Genomic DNA, 21,742 nt, shown 5'->3' on the forward strand with positions numbered 1-21,742 from the left:
AACACTTGATTCAAGTGACTTGAACCACCCACCCTCCCTCAGACAACAACACAATATTACAAAAGTGAACATAAACATACTTAGACCATACTCCCTTTGTTTATAGTTAATCCAAGTTTAAAGTATTTCATACATATTAAGAAACCAAAATTAAATTTGATAATAAGTGTATTAATTTTTGTGATTTAACTCTAAACGAATAGTACTAGAATTATTTGAGAACAGATTATAAATTTTGAGACAAACTTGCGTCAACTACTCATCAAATAATATTGTGTTTTCTAATGAGTTCTCGTTCTTAATTTTGGAGCTGAGGCATGACCAATTGAAAGGAGGAGTCGCATATGGTCCTTTGAGTAATCCATCGGCCATCAACTTATGTGCAGCCTCAGTCATATGAATGCCATCCCAGGCTACGTACTTTGAAGGATCGTTACAAGATTTTACTCCTGCACTTCCACAACTTTGACTAAAGCTGAAGTTGTACGGTCTTCCTACACCGCAACAAGCCGACAAGGTTCCGTTTATGAATCCTGAAAATATCATTGATTTGCAAAACTCGGTTAATACCGAATCAGTAAATTGGTTGTGGAGATTTAGTGGAGGAATGAAGAAGGCTAACTGTATTTGGCTGGTTCTTGGCCAAGGCTCAAGGAAGCATTGTAGTAGTCAGCATATATGATGTTGACATGAGGGTTGAGCTTCCTGAGTCTATTGAGTTCTACCTGAAGCTGCTCGCTGTGGTATTCCCCAAACTTGTTCGGCCATTTCAAACATCCTGTTAAAGGATCATATTCTTCCATGTTTGATGTTTGATATAATGTCAAAAATGCTACTGAGCATCCAATAGGGAACCCTCCCGGCACCAGAAATGTTCTTCCCCCCATACCAATCAACTCCTGGATTCAAACACAGTCCCAAAGCAACAAACATAGTTTTAAAAAACCTAATTAATCAAATCTGTTTTACTCGTTATTGTGGCTAGCAGTAGCATATCAAGAATCCTATTAAAACTGTTACCGTGATGGCAGAAGAAATAGTACTAATCACAAACGGGACTAGCTCTTTGACCTCATCAAAGGGTCTGCTTTCGAAGAATGGGAAATTATAATCATTCGCTCCAATCTCTCCCATGAGAATCAAAGCATTTCCAATCATATCTCTACAGTCTAAGAACAAATACAAGTGATCAGCTCAAACCACATAAAAACAAATACACAATAGTGACTCCACTAAAGTCGATCTTAGTTCACTACCTGATGGCAAACCACATAGATTTGGTAAACTCTCTTTGAAGATCTTAAGCTGAACTCCTAAACTGATGTTGTGAGGACAATGGTATCCTCTCTCCTCGAGAAAAGAACTTTCCAATGCCGTTGCTGAGGCTACAGCAAAATTAACTCCTTTCTCAAAGTTTTCATTTTTAGATCCGAAGTAAGGAGGCACATAAGGAAGCCCCAAAAATTCAGCTGTAAATAAAAAAATTGGACCATCACTTAACGGTTTACATTATTAACTTGCAGTTCAAGAAAAAAAAAAGATAAACATAGAAATATTTTACAGAAGAAACACTAAGAATTCAGTAAACAGAACCCGAAAAAAAAAAAAAAAAATCATTAAATCGAAAAAAAAATACGCCAAAACAAGAAAACAGAACAAGAGTTTACATAAGACAAAAAGGAAAACGAAGAAAGAGCCCCTAAATCTATTACTACCTTAACAAGATTATTTTCTAACACAAGGTTTTGTTTTCTTTGACTCTTCCGAGAGTTAAAACCGCAGACTGATCACAGTCAATTACATAAAGAAAGAGAAGTACCAATGAAGTCAATGATGAGGCGGCCATCGGAGTAACGACCGGTTGGGTGGTGGAAGAAAGTTTCTCCGTACGGTGGAAACGCGCTCATAGGAAGATTGTTTTGGTCCGAGAGACCGAGCAAGTTTCCTGTGTCGGCAATTGAATCGCCGAAACTGATGATGGATTCGAAACTTCGGCATTGCGATTCCGAGCTTACGATAGTGCCAAAAAGAGCAGATAAAAAGACCAGGCTAACTATCCCCATCAACACATGAGACTCTAGCGACGCCATGTGAGAGGTCACAAGTGACTTTCTCACTTTCTATCTTTTTTTTTTTGTGTTTTGTTTTTGTTCTATTTTATTATGATTTGTTATCTTCCAAAACTAATACAACTAACTGTATAGTTGAATTGTGATTACTCAGTGAGTACTGTTTCTTGTTGCCTTATCAATAATAAGGGTGGGGTAAAGCAGTTCACCTTTTATGGCCTACAAAACTTTTGTATTTGTATCGTTTAAAACGGGTACTTTGACTTTGAAGTTTTAACCACCCTCTAGAAAATATCTATTTGCAACTGAGAAGTGGACGGAGTATAAGACAACTAGATTTGTTGCAAAAATACAATAAATATGCTCTCTTTCTCACCTAAATGCAAAATTTACATTGTGTCCAGTCTTCGAACGTTAATACATTCACCAAACCACTAACAAGGACTCGGTTTCAATAAGCTTGTTTCAATAATATCATAGGGAATATAGTGAGTTCATATGTAGGATAAGTCATAAGCGTAAAGCTTGAGCTCATAAATGATCGTAAGTTCGTAACATAATTTGAAGTATTTAGAAAAGTGAAATTGTGTCCATTGCTTCCGGATAATTTGAAGTATTTAGAAAAGTGAAATTGTGTCCATTGCTTCCCCCTATAACAATCGAACCGAAGTTAGGGTGTGGTGTTGCAAGTTGCCTATTGTTGCAATATATCGTTTTAGTTGTAATATTTTGTTGATTTTAGATGTAGTGTATAAAAGAGATATTGAACTGAAATAAATGAAAATACAACAAATGAGAAGAAAGACTTGAAGAAGGTTGTTTCTTATATGAAATCATAATTGTGAATTTAGAACATTTGGAACACTGAGTAACAATTTGAATATCAAAACTAATATAAACTTTCAAATCTAGTCTAAATTCCATTATACAAGGACCAGCTAAAGAAAGACTAGATTAGAATGTTTATAGACTAGATTTGAATGTTTATAGACTAGAAGAACTAGATTTGAATTCAGAAGATACTCTGTCCATTATACAAGGACCAACTACAAAAATGTATCATTTTCTTCTCCAAATGCATCTTGTCTATACTTAACATATTCTTCCTTTCATCTTTATCCTCTTCTTCAGTTATCTTTGTTGCTGAGAGTCACAGTATTGTGGATAGGTACACCTGCAGGGATGATTTCTCACCTGCAAAAAAATTTGAATTTATTGTCTCTCAACATCAACTGAAAAAGCACATAGTGGTCACAAGTATGATTTCTATATATTACCTTTCGTATTGTGAAAGATACTCTTCTCGGACTCCTTCTAATAACTTTATCCTTCACCTTGTCAATCTATAAGAGCACAGTACAACGGTTACCAACTAATAGAGAAATGCAGTAAAAATATCATGGTGAGAGCCAAGGAGATATCCAAATGAAGTTTGTGGTGATAAATAAGAATACAACCTTGTGATGAGGAATGTAGTGATTCCAAGCATAGCGTGCTTCCCCGGATAATAATAGCATAGATCGAGGAGGAAGATATAAGGCCTTTTTGATACAAGAGGAGTCACCCAACTTCTCAGCATCAGCAGTTGAGGCTTTCCATGTAGAAACAGAGTATCTTCTGAACTCCATTATACAAGGACCAGCTAAAGATAGGCTGAAAATGCAATCTTCAAATGCTGAATGTGTATCAATGTGAGGCGATAAACCCACCCCAGATGGGTACTCATTTACCTAATGTTTTCACAAAAATCCCTCAGCCTTCAATGTAGTTAAAAACATTTTAATCTAAGTTACAGAGAGTGTGATGATGTACCGTTAATTGGTCCAAATCCAAGCTTGATTGGTCGTTATCAAGGTTCGAGAACAACGAGATTCTTTCGAGTATAGGAGAAACAAACGATGGAAGCTCCCCAAGAGGCTTCTTAGTATCAACATTTCTAGTCCCGTAACAAAACTCATAACCATAGTGTTGAACACGCCGTTTGGCTAGACCAATCCAAGGCCTAGCATCAACAGCTGCAAGCAATTGCTAATAAAGACAGAACCCAATAAGTATAACACCTACTACACCTTAAGCACCATTACAAAATACTATGTACCTGTTCTTCTTCTACACTGACAAATTCAGGAATTAGGAAAAGCCCTGGGATGTTCAACTCTGAATCAACTAAAGACACTGGAACACAATCATTCACCTGCGTCTACATGTTACAACCAACACATAAAGATCAAAACTTTGAGACATATACAAAAATCTAATCATGACCCATTAACGGATCCAGTATTGTAATTGGAAGTACCTCGGAAGCTAATTGAAGAACTGAGTATCGAATATGCAAAGACCGTCCTTTAAGGTCCGGGCATGGCCGACCATTCAAGGCTTCTAGAGCAGATTTCGCCGAGAAAGGATTCGCGAAAGATATGATGACGCGAACGCCGCTCTCGTCCGCTGCGTATACGCCTTTCACTTCACCGAAATCAGCGAACACCGCCGCGATTGCGTCGTCTGATAGTCCAACCGCCGGTCCACAATTCGCCACGTATAGGTTGGATGAATTTGGTTCTCCGGTATCGGAGGAAGGTGATGACTGCGTCGGACGGACGAATCGAGGCTGAACCATTCTCGGAATTATTTGACTGTAACTTTCTCCGATCGACTGAGGTGTTTTGGTTTCACGGCGTTATTTTCGTCGTAGGGTCAATAATACGACGACGTTTAAGCGTAAAATGGGCCTCAAGGCCCATTTGACGTTGGCATGACTGATCTTGTTTTGTTTTTTTTTTTTTTTTTTTTTTTTTTTCAACAAAAGATTAGCTCAAACGAGCCAATTTGGTGGAAAATTGTTTACATACAAAACATGATGCGGAGAGGTACGCGCTTGGCGTGCCAGAGACTGATCTTGTTTTGTTTCACTTTCTTTACCATTCTTTTTTTTTATTTTTTTTTGTCGACATTCTAATATTAATTCTCACAAAAGAGAATACATGATGAAACGGAGCCCAACAACTCAAAATACAAAGCCCAAACTTAAACCCAACCTTAAATCCATTACAATTTTACAGTAAAGCAGAAACTAGGTTTAGAGAAGGACACGTGTTTAGACTTTAGACACGTGTTAATGAGCAAAGTTGGGGTGGAAACAACCGACTCGTCACCGTTTTTCCACCGGAGTTGAATCGCCGATTAGATCCAAAAATTCTCCGACTAGAAAATCACGCTTTCCGCCCTGGGAGTCTAACCGATTCCAGCTTCTTACTCCGAATTCCATCATAAACCTTTTGCAGTTTTCTCCGAGAATGAAGAAACAGAGGCTCTAAAAACATCAGATCTATTTAACTCAGGAAGACGCAAGAAGATGAGATGCCAAATTAGTCGCAAAACTTCGCTCTCCTAATTCGTTCTTCACCATCCACGAATTCCTCCCATCACGATTCTCAAACCGAAGAAGAAACCATCATCCAAAGCCGATATGGCAACCAATGGTACGAGGACTTACTCTCCTTTTGAATGGAATCGAGCAATCTGAAAATTCAGAAACTCTGAACAGATCTCGGCTATCTCTTTAAAAGAGAAAGAAGACAGATCCTGCAAAAGGAGAAGCAAAGCAAAACAGAAAAAAACAGAAGCTCGCATTTAGGCGAGAAAGAAAACCGGACAAAGCCGGAAACAAAAAACCGACGATTTATATTTCGCCGGAAAGCATAAACGGAAGCTTTCTCTCTCTGAAAGATTTTTCACTTTCTTTACCATTCATTATTCAATATTCACAAAATAAATAAATTTTGAGGAATATTTTTGTCTTTTTTTTTTTAATTTCCTTAGTCACCTAATTCACACTCTTTGAAGAGAAGAAGGTCAAGAAGAAAAAAACGTAAAACAAAAAAAATTTTGGGGAAAAAATGGTTAGGGTTTCCTTAGGAAGATAAGAAGGACCCCAAGTTAGGTCTGAAATGGTTTCTGCGAATTCTATAGTGAAGGGCTACAAGAATCAAACCTCTTTTACTAATCGAGTCGAATCTAGGGTTTGCTTGGGAGACGCCATGAAACGTAACGAGGAGGAGGATGAGAAAGACACAAACCCAAGTAAGTCAGCTTTTGATTCGCTCTCTCTTGATCTACAGATGGCTATACTGACTAGAGTGCGTGCCAAGACTCTTATGAATTCCCGATGCGTGTCAAAGACGTGGTCATCCATCATCGGAAGCCAAAAATTCATTGATTCCTTCTTTGCTATGTCCTCGAAGCAATCACGGTTTATAGTCGCTTTGAGTAATGGTGTATTCACCACGCCTGAGCAGAAGCTTACCTTCTTCTTCTCGTTTCAACACGACGAGGGAGAGAAGCATCAGTCTTCTTTTTTGGTACCCAGCTTCGAGATGGCAATTCCCACCACCTTTGCATACTACAGACAATTTTTGGCTTCTCTCCATGGCATTCTCGCTGTGAAAGCAAACTCATGGATGATGATGTGTAACCCTAGCATGGAGCAAGTCGTTAAGTTACCTGCTGGAGGTCCCATTGCTTCTTTTGTGGGATACGATCCGATTGATGATCAATTCAAAGCATTATCATGTTCTTCAAGAAATCTGAATGATTATATTGGTAATCTGGAGCACAAGGTATTAACAGTGGGAAGTGGTCAAGGATGGAGACCCATTAAAGGTACCACTTTACCTTATAGGACGAGTTCAGCTAGTGTATGCATCAACGGTTTTCTGTACTATGTTGCTTTCTTCACCCAAACTACAGGTCAAGCTTTTGTGCGTTTCGATGTTAGATCTGAGAAACTAAGTTTCATCAAAGTACCTAGTGATGTTGTGCTAAGCGGGGACGAATCAGTTTTCTTAGAATACAAAGGGAAACTAGCTTCCATTGTGAGACACCCTTATGCTCGTTTCACTAGTTTTTATTTGTGGATACTAGAAGACGCCGAGAAACCTGAATGGTCAAAGCAAACATGTGTTATACCCTCCTCTGTGTGGGATGATATTGAGTGTGGTGAAATATCTTTTCCTGGCACCAACAAGGCTGGTGAGATCATTATCGCCCCAACAAAGTTATCACGCAATGTTCGACCCTTCTACATTTTCTACTACAATGTTGAAACACAAAACATAAGAAGAGTTAGGCTCCTAGGAATTGGAGACAGTGAAGAGTTTAGGCGCTCTTATGGATTCCATGATAGACCCGAGGATTATTTTGTTCTGATCGCACATCAACACGTGGAGAGTCTTGGCTTTTTTAAATATCCTCTAATTTAACTTGATTCCAAGGATCCTCTAATGTAAGAGAGCATTGAAAAATCTTGTCTTTTATTTATTTTTACTTTTACTTTCAATATTTAATCAACAACTGAAGAACTCAAATCACTTACAATTTCTCCTCTAATGGATTGTAGAATTCTTTGGCTATGGTGCTGACCACTGTAGAAACCAATAAGTTAAATGATCTTCACTTCTTTAGCAATAGACGACCACAGGAAAATACAAAAACACTTGTATAAATAGTAAAATAGCTACGTACGTGCTTTGTCCTTCAATTTGGAACCTTCAAAATGAAACCATTTAGTCTTTCGTTTGTACTCAAAGTGAAACCTTCTAATTGCATGCTTCGGTTTTTCTTTTTTTCTGCTTCTTTGATTTACATCCTCTTTTTGTTTGGAAGCTTCTCGTATTACTCTTTTTTGAGCAAGACAAAAAAACAAGTAAGGTAGACTTAGATCCGCTCTCTCTTCAACAGATGACTTTTCTGACAAGAACACCGGCCAAGTCTCTTATGAAGTTTTGATGCGTGTCAAATATGTGGTCTTTCAACCATTATTTTGGAGATTAATAAGTTGAATAACATTCAATCCAATTTTATTCAACTTAATATTTTTAACTTTTCCAATTTTAAACAACCATTTGCAGCCGAAGACATCCATTTTTAGAAGCTCACCATCAGAAGAAAAAGCCATCAACTTAAACAAAAAGCAAGCAATTTTTATTTGAATTTTATCCAGTAATTTAATTCTCCACATTCATTTATTTTCTTTTTCTTCTTTAGACATTTATTTTCGCTGTTTAAGCACTATCTATGCATGTGGTTGATGAAATCCTAGCGGAGCAAGTCGCTAAGTTACCCACTACCACAGATTTCGTGGGATACGATCCGATTTCATAATCTATTAATCTATATATACAAAGTATATTATCCTTTTGTACAAGAATTTGGAACGATTCTAGTGGTCATATGGAGCACAAGGTGTATTAACATCAGGAGGTTGAAGCTTCTCGTATTTCTCTTCATTTCATGAAAACTGTTAATAATAAACTAAAATATCAAAACCTATATAATACATTTTCTTCTTCATATATTACCTTTAAATGTGATATTAATAGTTCCATAAACATGAAATAGGAAACATTATCTGAATTTATATATGTATCAAGTTATTGGTAAGGTATATGCATTTCTTCTTCTTCCACTTCAAATGTTAAAGGAGAAGAGTAACGTAAAATTTTACTTCTTCTTCTTCCCCATTAACGTATTTGATGTCTAGTTTAAGTCTTAATATAAAATCAGGTCATTAGGTGCACAAATCTCGATCGATATTTTCCTGAAAAGAAAACCATCATTAGATTAAATTTTTGTAATGTACGATAATGTTCCATCTCCTTCTAAAGGTGCTTCGATAGATGGAACTAGAATGAAATATGAGTTAGTAAAAAAATGTAACATGAATAAGCCAATAGTGTCAAACTCATCTATTGTCTTTTTGTCCAGCAAAAACAAAACTTGTCACATGATCATAAGCCAATTGTGTCAAACTCATCACTCATTCAATATCCATATATATCAAATCGTTATTAGGTTAGTTAAAAACAGTTGGCTCCTTCTTCATTTACTCATACAACCCCTCTAAAATGACCATACAATCGGTGGTGGCTGCCTTTCCATCTCCAGTTCGTTAGCATCTTCAGGTCTCTTGTCGAGATGTTTTCTTTTAATTATTCCCTGGTTTTAGTTGTGTGGGAGGTGTGGTTAGCGGTACATTGAGTATTTGCTGTTGTTTGCGTTTGCTTTGAGGCTTGAGCTCTCGAGGATCTAGTAAGCTAGGGCGTTCGGTGTAGCGTTTATTTGCTATTGTTTAATTTAGCTCTGTACTAGCCGACTTCGGAAAACACATATTAGATCTTGAAAGATTTTTTGTTCTTTAAATATTTCAACTAATGAGAGGAAAAATCTAACACCCATATTTCGTTATTTATATCTTTCAATAAGGAGGAATATCTTATTTTATTTCCATCTTTTGTACCTAACGAAGAGTGAAAGACGTACATACAGTCTATATGATACTAACAAAGAGTGACCATGCATGGGAACCAAGCATCATTCCTCTTCCTAAGAATTTGGTATAGGTTTGAAATGTGGTAAGTGTAGAGGAGGGCGATTACATGCTACCTTCTTAACTGCACACGGACCAATACAGCAAGAGAGTTACATTCTAGTTTACCGTCAAAAACTAATTTATGGTTCTTTAACCAAGAAAAACAAAAATCAAATATGGTTTCAAGACATTTAGAAAGATTAAAACTAAAAACTTAACATGTTCATGTCAAAAAAACAAAAAGTTAAAGAATCAGTACGAAACAAATATGAACAAAAAGTAACATTTTCAATAAATAAGTTCAGAATTATGGAGAAGAGTATATACTTCCCAATAAAGATCAAAATATGTATTTATCAAAAAAGACTCAAAATCTGTAATTAAAATTCTCTTAAGCTTAAGTTGTTTGATAACTATGATCTGTTTTTTTTTGTTTTTTTTTTGTCTATTTAAACAAAACCACAGATTTATTTTTTTACTTTTATTTTAAAAAGGAGGATAGAATAAGATGTGAATATCTCCGCCCATATTTAATTTTTTCTAGGATTTTTGTAATTGAAAATTTAAATGGTCTTTTTCATTTTTTTTTGTTTCAATTTAATGTTTTACATATTTCAGTCAATGTTAATAACATTGGCTTTTTTTTTAAGCTAATCATATAAAGCTGTTGACAAGAAAAAAAAAAAAAATAACATTGGTGAGATTTGTTTCGGTTTTTGGTATTATTTTCCTTTTTCTTATTGGTTTGTTTTAGGAATGAAGGAATTAAAAAAAAAAAAAAAAATTCTCTCTTTTTGTTCTTCTAAACAGTTGCGTTTTGAGAAAGAGTCCTCTTCTCTCTCTCGGGAAAACAGTAGCGGTGGCGACAATGTTCGATTCCACCGTCAAAGTCTCAAAGAGCACCTCCGCCGTCTCTGTTATCTTCGCTTCCAGACGGGGTGATACTGAGCTATCTAGCTCGAGTCTCAAAATCTGACCATGCAGCCTTATCACTCGTGTTCAAGAATTATAAGTCGCTGGTGGGTTCGCCTGAATTGTTGGATCCGTGGCAGTGTGGTGATGGAGAAGTAGGTTTACTTTTTGGATCAGTACAATCATAGCTTCTATTACTCTCCCACTGAAGGTAAATGGGGGAAAGATTTACGTGACTCCAATCTACAAGATGTCAAGACACCAAGAGTTGTGTGGTAGATGAATTGGTTTACTATTCTGACACTTTCGGGAATTTGTTTTGGTGTGAGTCTGAGGAAATGAAGTGGCGCAATCAAAAGGGGATGGCTTGGATGCAAGTGAAGGGTTTGGAGGCTCTGAAGAGAATGGTCCAGTCTGATATTGGGGAGTACTCGTCCGCATCTTGTATGTCCGATAACAAATTCCCGATAACCATCATTACGATATTAATGTGGAGATGAGTTCTCTATCAGATTTTATTTTGCAAATTCTTTTTCTATGGTAAGTGTTTGGATTCCTAAGTGTTTTGGACTTCAAAGCCATTTCCCTTTTGATTCATCTTCTTCTCTTACAAAATCTGTTAAGTATCCAATCCAAGCACGAGCCTCAATGATGGTGACAGACATAGTGCATGCCCTAGCTAACGTCAGCTTTCAAGGATTACATAGTTCAGATTCAACACCCTAGCAAAATTTCTATGCCGGCGAGTTGTGAGGTTCCATTCTAGAATATATAGCTCATGGAGTTGCTCGCCGTTGACCGGCTTTGTCTCGGATTAATTAGAATTGTACTCTATGATTGCTAACCTACTGAGGAGGGAAGAGTTTACAAAACGAATTCACAAGAGATAACAATCTGGATATTCGAGGTAAAAAATCTTATTATATATCTTATTATAAACTAATCTAAGAGCTAAACAAATTAGTAAACATTATTTTATGACTTAACCTTTTCAAATATAATTAAAATTTCGATACAATATTAATTTATTTATTTTGGTCAACATTTTGATACAGTATCTAATACCATAAATAATAGAATCCATTCAAAGGTAGAGGACTAGAAAGTTAAAAACATCATCAAATATTTGTCCTTTGAAATGAACAAACACAAATGCAAACAATTGACACTTCGCTTATTAGAAATCCACATCTTCTGATATAAGACCATTGATGTCATTAGGAGCATAAACACCCGCAATGGTGTTGGTGTTGGTGTTGGCGTTGATGGAAGGCATGTGACCAGTTGTAGCAAAATCCATGGTTGGTAGCTGGTGATAGTTGTCGTTCATAAGAGGGATTTGAGCATTCTCTCCATCATAACCCATCTGTTGTGGATGTCCCAGCAACATATTCATAAATGATCCCTGTTGATCCAGATACTGATTTGGATCCAAACTCATATCCTGGTGCAAATTCATATCATAGATTCCATGTTGAACCGGCCCAAAAGGAACATGGTGTTGAACCGACCCAAAAGGAACATGGTGTTGAACCGAGTCAACAGGAACATGGTGTTGAACCGACCCAAAAGGAACATGGTGTTTAACCAACGATTCATGCTGACTCGGATTCGGATTCATAGTCATACCGTTATCGGGAAAATAACCATAAAATCCATTAGGAGCAGTTACCATAGATGCATCCGCAGTAACAGGATGACCAGTAACCTCAACAGCAGGAGAATCTGCACCAGCAACTGAAGTAGGAACAAGCAGAGTGGAGGAAGAGGACTCACCATTTTCTAATGTAAGGGCATTCATCCTGGAATCAAGCTTCTTGATATAGCCACCAATAAAAGACCTCAGATCTTGAAGGTCCGTTGCAGCATACGGGTGCTGATTCATCTTGCCTTCGAGACAATCAAACATAAGTTGTCTAAGCTGAGTCTCTCGGTTGTCACTACGCAGATTTTCCACTTTCTTTTCTGCTTTGTTAATTTCGCGACGCAAATAGCTCTCGTGATTAAACATATACTTGCACTGATTTTCCACCGGTAACTCCATAACCTTCGAAACCACCTCTTGGACGCCTTCCGCTGACGGCCACACCACCGGATTCTCGTACGGGCTGCAGATGACCGCACAGGCTTTCACACCGCAGAGAGTCGTGAACTCATGGAGTTTCTTCACTATCCCTGCCTTCCTCTTCTTGAATGTTTGTTTCCTCAGGTAGTTGTTAGCTATGAGCGATAACTTCAACCTCCCCTTCATCTTTCTTTGCTTTTCTTTTTTCTGTGTGTGGTGTGTTGTGTTTAGATGTTTGGCTATGAAGACTCTATTTATATTAGTAACGAAACGGGTGCATGTAGTCATTAGGTTACTTGCTGCTTAGCTGGACTCATTAATACGAAGATATAGCAATAAAGATTTGTTTTCTATTTTATTAATTGAGAGGGCCACTAATGAGTGATTTATAGCTTTTGTGTTTATGACTTTAAATATGAACTTTAAGGTTTTGCTTTTTTTACTAAGAATAGGCTATCTTCATCTATAACTCTCATTTTTCTTTTAATGGTAATTTCAAGCTTTGTTGATAAACTATGAAATTTTGTAATATTTTAAAATTTTGCATTTTGCATTTTATTGATTGAGAGGGCCACTAATGACTAATAATAGCTTTTGTGTTTTATGACTTTAAATTTGAACTTTAAGGTTTTGTTTTTTCCGCAAGAAGCTATCGACCGTCTTGAGTCGGAATTTCTAGACTCAAGGTAATTTCAAGCTTTGTTGATAAACTATGAAGTTTTGTAATATTTTAAAATTTTGCATTTTGTATAAGAATATAGTACTACATCTTCAGAAAAAAATTCAATGTAAATGTAAAAATCATGAGTATATAAAAGCTCACAAATGAATTATATGTGTAAGCTATATTAATCATTATTTTAGAGAACTTTCTGTTGTATTTTTTTCCGTTTTTAGGATTAAATTATTTATTGAATTTTTTTAAACAATTCCCAGCTAATTATGAGGAATAAATTAGTTGTAATTAACAGCTAATCTATATTTTCTCTCTAGCCACTTGCAGTATCCAAAAAAAAAATGGAAAATAGAAATCCACTGCAGTTCGTCTGACAAGTGATCATATTACTAAATGCTTAGGTTGCATGGAAACGGAAATGAAAACGTGCAAGCAAAAAATTTGGAAACGGGAAACGATTTTTTTCAAAAATTAGGAAATGGGGAAACGTTTTGGAAAAGTTATATATTTATATATATATATATATATATAATAAAACACCAAACATAAAAACCATATCAAAAATCGTCAAACAACAAAACTCCAAAATATAAATATTAAATAGTTGAACTAAAACATTAATAATATTATATATTTTTATCTTTAATGAAGTTTTATATTTCTAAATTATTTATTTATTAAGTTTCAAACTAAAAAATAGGGTTTTTGTCGTGTTTCTAAAACGGAAATAGAGCTTCCATTGTGTTTCCAAACATAAATTTTTAGAAATCGTGTTTTCGTGTCTTGTTTCCAAGTTTCCACGAGTTTCTGTTTCCGAAACGTTTCGGAAACGGGAAACAGACCTCTAAAAAAGTTTCCATGCAACATAGAATGCATTTACAAAATAGAAATTATTTATTTATTCTTTGATTTCTTGAAAAAGATTGTTTCAAACATATATACTAGAAATTAAATATTACATGAGAGACTGGTATAAATGTGATCCAATTACAGCTTTGAAATCATATTTTTTTAATCTTGAATAATTTTATTAAGTTGACTAAAAATTAAATTCTTAATTTTTTAAAAAGAGTGGTTTTATTATTTATCTATTAGTTATTGAAAATACAGTGAATCTAACCATTCAAAAATTAAAATCATAAAATGAAAAAGTAAGAAAGGTATATGGTAAGGCGATAATTTATAAACTATAAAATATTGTAAATAAGACGATCCAATAGTAGCTTTGAAAATTAAGTCTTCAAATTATGAATGAATTTAACAACTGTTATTAAATCTATTAATACATTGTCTTTATTATGTAGCTCCTTAAATCATTAAAATTGAATCAGTTTTTAAATAAATAATGTCATTAGATAATTATAACATCAATTAATGTAATTGATGCTAAGTCATATATTTGCTTCACTTATAAATAAGTAGTTTAAAATTACATCACTTAGTTTTTTTATACAATTTAATTGATACAATGTATTCTGTTTTTTTCCATCCAATTGGCTCGTCTAAGCTAATCTTTTGTCGACAAAAAAAATTCAGTTTTATGTAGTATATTCTTATTTGCTTACTAGCTTAATTACTAATGGTTTGTTACATAACAAATTAATTCATGTGCCATAACAAAACTACTTTTCATGTTTAAATATAAGTCTAAATAGGGATGTCTCAAACTATCTATACTGTGCGTGAAACATGTCCAAATATGACACTTTTTGTAAAACAGAAATAATATTAACTATGATAAGATTATAAATCATAAAAACCCTATGAAAAATCCTGAACCTAACAAGCAAACTACTCAGACATAATCATTGAAGAACAAAACATCTTTCTGAATAATAAGCAATTGAGATTATAAAGAGTAAGAAGGAGTTCAAGAATTCTTCTCTACAAAGCAGATCTGATCTCTCTCTCTCCAAAGCTCTCCAAATCTCACAGGATTGCAGAAAAATAAAAACTTGCTAGAATAAAACTTAAGGGTTTGCAAAAACCTAAAAACTATATATATATGTCCTAAAACACGTTAGAGACTTATGTTGCAATTATGGAAGACTTTGGGCAACTTTTGTAAATTTTCCAAAACTTGGGTCTTGAGTCGGCAGAGAGGGGTGTCGATCGATGCCCCCTTATGTGGTGTCAGTCGATGCTACTCATAGGATCAGACTCCAAATTGATTTCCTTCGAATTGATGCTCCAAAATGATCCAAATTGCTCTATTTTTCTTCTTTCATGCCAAAATCCTAGAAAACCTGTAAAGACTCAAAAACATCCTAGAAAATAAATCAAAAGACTCTAAAAGACTCGTTATATCATGGTTAAAAACTACAAAAACCATGATATATCAAGGAGTCAATTAGTTGTAATTAACAGTTAATCTCTATTTTCTCTCTAGCCACTTGTAGTATCTGAAAAAAATTTTCAAAATAGAAATCCCACTGTGCCTTATACTGCATTTTGTTTGATAGGTGATCATATTACTAAATGCATTTACAAAATAGAATTTATTTATTTATTCTTTGATTTCTTTTTAAAAAAAATTCAAACATATATACTAGAAATTAAATATTACATGAGAGACTGGTATATAATGTGATCCAAATACAGCTTCGAAATCATATTTTTAAATCTTGAATAATTTATTACGTTGAAAACAATAAGTGACTTAATTTTAAGAAAAGAGTAATTTTATTAGCTATCTATTAGTTATTTAAAGTACAGTGAATCTAACCATTCAAAAATTAAAAGCATAAAATAGAAAAAAGTAAAAAATGTATATGGGAAGGCGATAATTTATAAATTATAAGATATTGTAAATAAAACGATCTAAAAGTAGCTTTGAAAATTATATCTTCACATTATGAATGAAATTAATAACTGTTGTTCAATCTACGAGGTTTGGGAGAGATAAGCTCTACTTTTTTCTTGCTCCATTTCTCGATTTGCTTCTGAATCTTCACGACTTCAATATTTCCATTTACTTTGATCTCATTCTTTTCATAATCAAACTCCACACCATGAACCCCTACAATAATAATATATTACTAAATCAACGATGGTTGACAATATATATATATATATATGTGTAAAATTTTATATATACTTTATAAATACCTTTTAAAAACTTTTCAAAATCTTTTAAATTTGACAAAAAAAAACTTTATAAATAGTTGGATCGAGTCTCTAAGTAGTACGTATTATCTAGAAATATCTTATAAAACTTTATAATTTTGCATATTTAAAAATGGATATTTTTGAAAATGGATAGATGAGAGAAACATTTCTAAAAATATTCGCAAACTTTATAATTATTAAATTAATTAACATAACTAATACAGCAATCCGCGCATATGCGCGGACTTTTACCTAGTATTATACCAATAGCTGAGACACATTTAGTTATTTAACCTCATTCTGATTTATTATTTGCAGCTATATGCCATTGTGTTTTTAACAAAAAAAAATGTGTTACTTTAAAAAACTTTAACACAAAACTTTATTAAAATAATTAAGTTTAAGGTTTAAATATATTTTATATATTAGAAAAAATAATTTATTGAAATGCATGTGGGTTACCCGCGGATCTCACGAATTCAAACTGGGCAGATGCAAAGACATTTTGCGGCTCAAAATATTTAAACCTATTCGGGATGGCTTAGTGGACAAGTTTGACCGGGTTAACAATTTTATTTAAATCATTTGGTTCATGAAATTTTAGTTTTTGGTAGTTTTTATCTGATTTGATAGTTTAAGATTTTCATTAAAATCTAAGCGATCACTTATTCGGTTCACATTTGACTCAAATCCATCATCATATCAATCTAAAATTTATGGTGAAACGATTAATATTTTAAACTTTCATAAACTTGATGAATTCAAATTAATATAAGTTTGTATTATAAATGTTATACTAAATAAATATATTTACAAATGTAATATATCAAACAAAAATTTCATCCCGTGCAACAGCACGGGTTATTACCTAGTTAAATATTACATGAGAGACTGGTATATAATGTGATCCAAATACAGCTTCGAAATCATATGTTTAAATCTTGAATAATTTATTACGTTGAAAAAAATAAGTGACTTGATTATAAGAAAAGAGTAATTTTATTAGCTATCTATTAGTTATTTAAAGTATAGTTAATCTTACCATTCAAAAATTAAAAGCATAAAATGGAAAAAAAGTAAGAAATGTATATGGGAAGGCGATAATTTATAAATTATAAGATATTGTAAATAAAACGATCTAAAAGTAGCTTTGAAAATTATATCTTCACATTATGAATGAAATTAATAACTGTTATTAAATCTACGAGGTTTCCGATTTTTTTAATCGATTATAATTACTAGAAAATCTATCACTTTATCTATTGGACTTTGATTACTTGTTTCTATTTTTAATTTGAGGAAAGATTCTAATCTAATTGGAAGTAGTTCTCACATTAAATGATTCATCCATTACACAATCTAACCAGAAAAACAAAAAAAAAAGGGAAATTAGGGAAAAGATTACACAACCAAAAGATAGTCTAAGATTTTTTAAGTCAAGAGGATGAGATGAAATCACTCTAGATTACACAACCATAAGATAAATAAACCACTTTGATTTAAGGATGAAATCACTCTAACCAAAACCATAAATAAACCTTACCGCCACACACAGTCTGAGAGAAAAATCAATCTTCAGTTTCTTCACCGCCGAGCAAGTCGATCACGAGAGCCACCGTAATTAGATTTGCAAGGAGATCATTCGGGTTTTCTTTAGCTTTATGAAGAAGAACCCTCTTACCTATCTCCAGGAGCTCCTTCTCAAGTTTAATTTCCTCACGCCTAGCTTTCTCGAAGTTCCGGTCACTCTCAGTTTTTTTCTCTTTCTTGTTTTGTTCTTCCATAGCTATGTCCTCCTCCTTCTCTCTCTGAAATTTCTTGCCAACAAAAGTCACATCTCCAGAGAGCGAGAGGATGTAGGAGGCAAATGAGATCTTGTCCATCCTGGTAATAGTAGAAACGTCCAAACATTGCACAGTTAATATTTATCTTATGGTTTTGGCTAATTAGAGTGATTTCATCCCATTAACCTAAAAGAATGGTGTAAATTGTTGCACAATTGAAAATGTTGAACAAGTTGAAAAAAAATATTTAACCAAATTTCACCATTTGAATGGAAGGGATTAAAAAAGTTGAAAATAACTATTCAACCCATTCAACTAAAAAAGTTGAAAAATAAACTAATCCTACAACAAAAATGTTCAACTTGTTCAACCATTATTTTGGAGATTAATGAGTTGAATAACATTCAACCCAATTTTGTTCATCTTAATATTTTAACTTTTCCAATTTTAAACAACCATTTGCAGCCGAAGACATCCATTTTTGGAAGTTCACCATCAGAAGAGAAAGCCATCAACTTAAACAAAAAGCAAGCAATTTTTATTTGAATTTTATCCAATAATTTAATTCTCTACATTCATTTATTTTCGTCTTCTTCTTTAGACATTTATTTTTGCTGTTTAAGCACTATCTATGCATGTGGTTGATGAAATCCTAGCGGAGCAAGTCGCTAAGTTACCCACTACCACAGATTTCGTGGGATAAGATCCGATTTCATAATCTATTAATCTATATATACAAAGTATATTATCCTTTTGTACAAGAATTTGGAACGATTCTAGTGGTCATATGGAGCACAAGGTGTATTAACATCAGGAGGTTGAAGCTTCTCGTATTTCTCTTCATTTCATGAAAACTGTTAATACTAAACTAAAATATCAAAACCTATATAATACATTTTCTTCTTCATATATTACCTTTAAATGTGATATGAATAGTTCCATAAACATGAAATAGGAAACATTATCTGAATTTATATATGTATCAAGTTATTGGTAAGGTATATGCATTTCTTCTTCTTCCACTTCAAATGTTAAAGGAGAAGAGTAACATAAAATTTTATTTATTCTTCTTCCCCATTAACGTATTTGATGTCTAGTTTAAGTCTTAATATAAAATCAGGTAATTAGGTGCACAAATCTCGATTGATATTTTCCTGAAAAAAAACCATCATTAGATTAAATTTTTGTAATGTACGATAATGTTCCATCTCCTTCTAAAGGTGCTTCGATAGATGGAACTAGAATGAAATATGAGTTAGTAAAAAAATGTAACATGAATAAGCCAATAGTGTCAAACTCATCTATTGTCTTTTTGTCCAGCAAAAACAAAACTTGTCAAATGATCATAAGCCAATTGTGTCAAACTCATCACTCATTCAATATCCATATATATCAAATCGTTATTAGTGTTAGTTAAAAACAATTGGCTCCTTCTTCATTTACTCATACAACCCCTCTAAAATGACCATACAACCGGTGGTGGCTGCCTTTCCATCTCCAGTTCGTTAGCATCTTCGGGTCTCTTGTCGAGATGTTTTCTTTTAATTATTCCCTGGTTTTAGTTGTGTGGGAGGTGTGATTAGCGGTACATTGAGTATTTGCTGTTGTTTGCGTTTGCTTTGAGGCTTGAGCTCTCGAGGATCTAGTAAGCTAGGGCGTTCGGTGTAGCGTTTATTTGCTATTGTTTAATTTAGCTCTGTACTAACTGACTTCGGAAAACACATATTAGATCTTAAAAGATTTTTCGTTATTTAAATATTTCAACTAATGAGAGGAAAAATCTAACACCCATATTTCGTTATTTATATCTTTCAATAAGGAGGAATATCTTATTTTATTTCCATCTTTTATACCTAACGAAGAGTAAAAGACGTAAATACAGTCTATATGATACTAACAAAGAGTGACCATGCATGGGAACCAAGCGTCATTCCTCTTCCTAAGAATTTGGTATAGGTTTGAAATGTGGTAAGTGTAGAGGAGGGCGATTACATGCTACCTTCTTAATTGCACACGGACCAATACAGCAAGAGAGTTACATTCTAGTTTACCGTCAAAAACTAATTTATGGTTCTTTAACCAAGAAAAACAAAAATCAAATATGGTTTCAAGACATTTAGAAAGATTAAAACTAAAAACTTAACATGTTCATGTCTAAACAAAACAAAAAGTTAAAGAATCAGTACGAAACAAATATGAAAAAAAGTAACATTTTCATTAAATAAGTTCAGAATTATGGAGAAGAGTATATACTTTCCAATAAAGATCAAAATATGTATTTATCAAAAAAACTCAAAATCTGTAATTAAAATTCTCTTAAGCTTGACTTGTTTGATAACTATGATCTGCTTTTTTTTTTGTTTTTTTTTGTCTATTTAGACAAAACCACAGATTTATTTTCTTACTTTTATTTTGAAAAGGAGGATAAAATAAGATGTGAATATCTCCGACCATATTTAATTTTTTCTAAGATTTTTGTAATTGAAAATTTAAATGGTCTTTTTCATTTCTTTTTGTTTCAATTTAATGTTTTACATATTTCAGTCAATGTTAATAACATTGGCTTTTTTTTAAGCTAATCATATAAAGCTGTTGACAAGAAAAAAAAAAAAAATAACATTGGTGAGATTTGTTTCGGTTTTTGGTATTATTTTCCTTTTTCTTATTGGTTTGTTTTAGGAATGAAGGAATTAAAAAAAAAAAAAAAAATTCTCTCTTTTTGTTCTTCTAAACAGTTGCGTTTTGAGAAAGAGTCCTCTTCTCTCTCTCGGGAAAACAGTAGCGGTGGCGACAATGTTCGATTCCACCGTCAAAGTCTCAAAGAGCACCTCCGCCGTCTCTGTTATCTTCGCTTCCAGACGGGGTGATACTGAGCTATCTAGCTCGAGTCTCAAAATCTGACCATGCAGCCTTATCACTCGTGTTCAAGAATTATAAGTCGCTGGTGGGTTCGCCTGAATTGTTGGATCCGTGGCAGTGTGGTGATGGAGAAGTAGGTTTACTTTTTGGATCAGTACAATCATAGCTTCTATTACTCTCCCACTGAAGGTAAATGGGGGAAAGATTTACGTGACTCCAATCTACAAGATGTCAAGACACCAAGAGTTGTGTGGTAGATGAATTGGTTTACTATTCTGACACTTTCGGGAATTTGTTTTGGTGTGAGTCTGAGGAAATGAAGTGGCGCAATCAAAAGGGGATGGCTTGGATGCAAGTGAAGGGTTTGGAGGCTCTGAAGAGAATGGTCCAGTCTGATATTGGGGAGTACTCGTCCGCATCTTGTATGTCCGATAACAAATTCCCGATAACCATCATTACGATATTAATGTGGAGATGAGTTCTCTATCAGATTTTATTTTGCAAATTCTTTTTCTATGGTAAGTGTTTGGATTCCTAAGTGTTTTGGACTTCAAAGCCATTTCCCTTTTGATTCATCTTCTTCTCTTACAAAATCTGTTAAGTATCCAATCCAAGCACGAGCCTCAATGATGGTGACAGACATAGTGCATGCCCTAGCTAACGTCAGCTTTCAAGGATTACATAGTTCAGATTCAACACCCTAGCAAAATTTCTATGCCGGCGAGTTGTGAGGTTCCATTCTAGAATATATAGCTCATGGAGTTGCTCGCCGTTGACCGGCTTTGTCTCGGATTAATTAGAATTGTACTCTATGATTGCTAACCTACTGAGGAGGGAAGAGTTTACAAAACGAATTCACAAGAGATAACAATCTGGATATTCGAGGTAAAAAATCTTATT

The 21,742-nt window shown here is 34.0% G+C and overlaps 2 protein-coding genes and 2 pseudogenes across 3 annotated transcripts; 1 reads left to right on the top strand and 3 right to left on the bottom strand.

Moving 5' to 3' along the window:
- Positions 1-155: 155 nt before the first annotated feature.
- Positions 156-2,255, bottom strand: LOC104757811 (GDSL esterase/lipase At1g31550). The gene is made up of 5 exons (XM_010480601.3): positions 1,820-2,255; positions 1,257-1,469; positions 1,021-1,169; positions 623-899; positions 156-533 (listed from the first exon to the last, which is right to left on the bottom strand). The coding sequence occupies exons 1-5, from the start codon at positions 2,088-2,090 to the stop codon at positions 256-258; spliced, it is 1,188 nt and encodes a 395-aa protein (XP_010478903.1). The 5' UTR covers positions 2,091-2,255; the 3' UTR covers positions 156-255.
- A 620-nt stretch (positions 2,256-2,875) lies between these two features.
- On the bottom strand, positions 2,876-4,811 carry LOC104757812 (alkylated DNA repair protein ALKBH8 homolog). Its single transcript, XM_010480602.3, has 6 exons — positions 4,369-4,811; positions 4,168-4,269; positions 3,882-4,097; positions 3,527-3,799; positions 3,347-3,412; positions 2,876-3,263 (listed from the first exon to the last, which is right to left on the bottom strand). Exons 1-6 carry the CDS (start codon positions 4,687-4,689, stop codon positions 3,201-3,203), a joined length of 1,041 nt encoding a protein of 346 aa, XP_010478904.1. The 5' UTR covers positions 4,690-4,811; the 3' UTR covers positions 2,876-3,200.
- Positions 4,812-6,008: 1,197 nt separating this feature from the next.
- LOC104759697 (putative F-box protein At1g32660 pseudogene) lies at positions 6,009-7,330 on the top strand (annotated as a pseudogene).
- A 4,027-nt stretch (positions 7,331-11,357) lies between these two features.
- Positions 11,358-12,662, bottom strand: LOC104757813 (agamous-like MADS-box protein AGL86 pseudogene; annotated as a pseudogene). Its single transcript, XR_015586294.1, has one exon. The product of XR_015586294.1 is annotated as an agamous-like MADS-box protein AGL86 pseudogene (transcript).
- Positions 12,663-21,742: the final 9,080 nt, after the last annotated feature.

This window comes from Camelina sativa, chromosome 17 (genome assembly GCF_030686135.1).
Source record: "Camelina sativa cultivar CO46 ecotype springtype chromosome 17, ASM3068613v1".
NCBI classification, from domain to species: domain Eukaryota; kingdom Viridiplantae; phylum Streptophyta; class Magnoliopsida; order Brassicales; family Brassicaceae; genus Camelina; species Camelina sativa.

Coding starts and splice junctions, on each gene's coding strand:
- LOC104757811 (XM_010480601.3), bottom strand. CDS start 2,090: ATGGCGTCGCTAGAGTCTCATGTGTTGATGGGGATAGTTAGCCTGGTC. Junction 1,470..1,819: donor CCTCATCATTGACTTCATTG/GTACTTCTCTTT, acceptor TTTTATTTACAG/CTGAATTTTTGGGGCTTCCT. Junction 534..622: donor CCAAGAACCAGCCAAATACA/GTTAGCCTTCTT, acceptor TGATATTTTCAG/GATTCATAAACGGAACCTTG.
- LOC104757812 (XM_010480602.3), bottom strand. CDS start 4,689: ATGGTTCAGCCTCGATTCGTCCGTCCGACGCAGTCATCACCTTCCTCC. Junction 4,098..4,167: donor TCAGTGTAGAAGAAGAACAG/GTACATAGTATT, acceptor TGTCTTTATTAG/CAATTGCTTGCAGCTGTTGA. Junction 3,264..3,346: donor TATCTTTCACAATACGAAAG/GTAATATATAGA, acceptor ATTTTTTTGCAG/GTGAGAAATCATCCCTGCAG.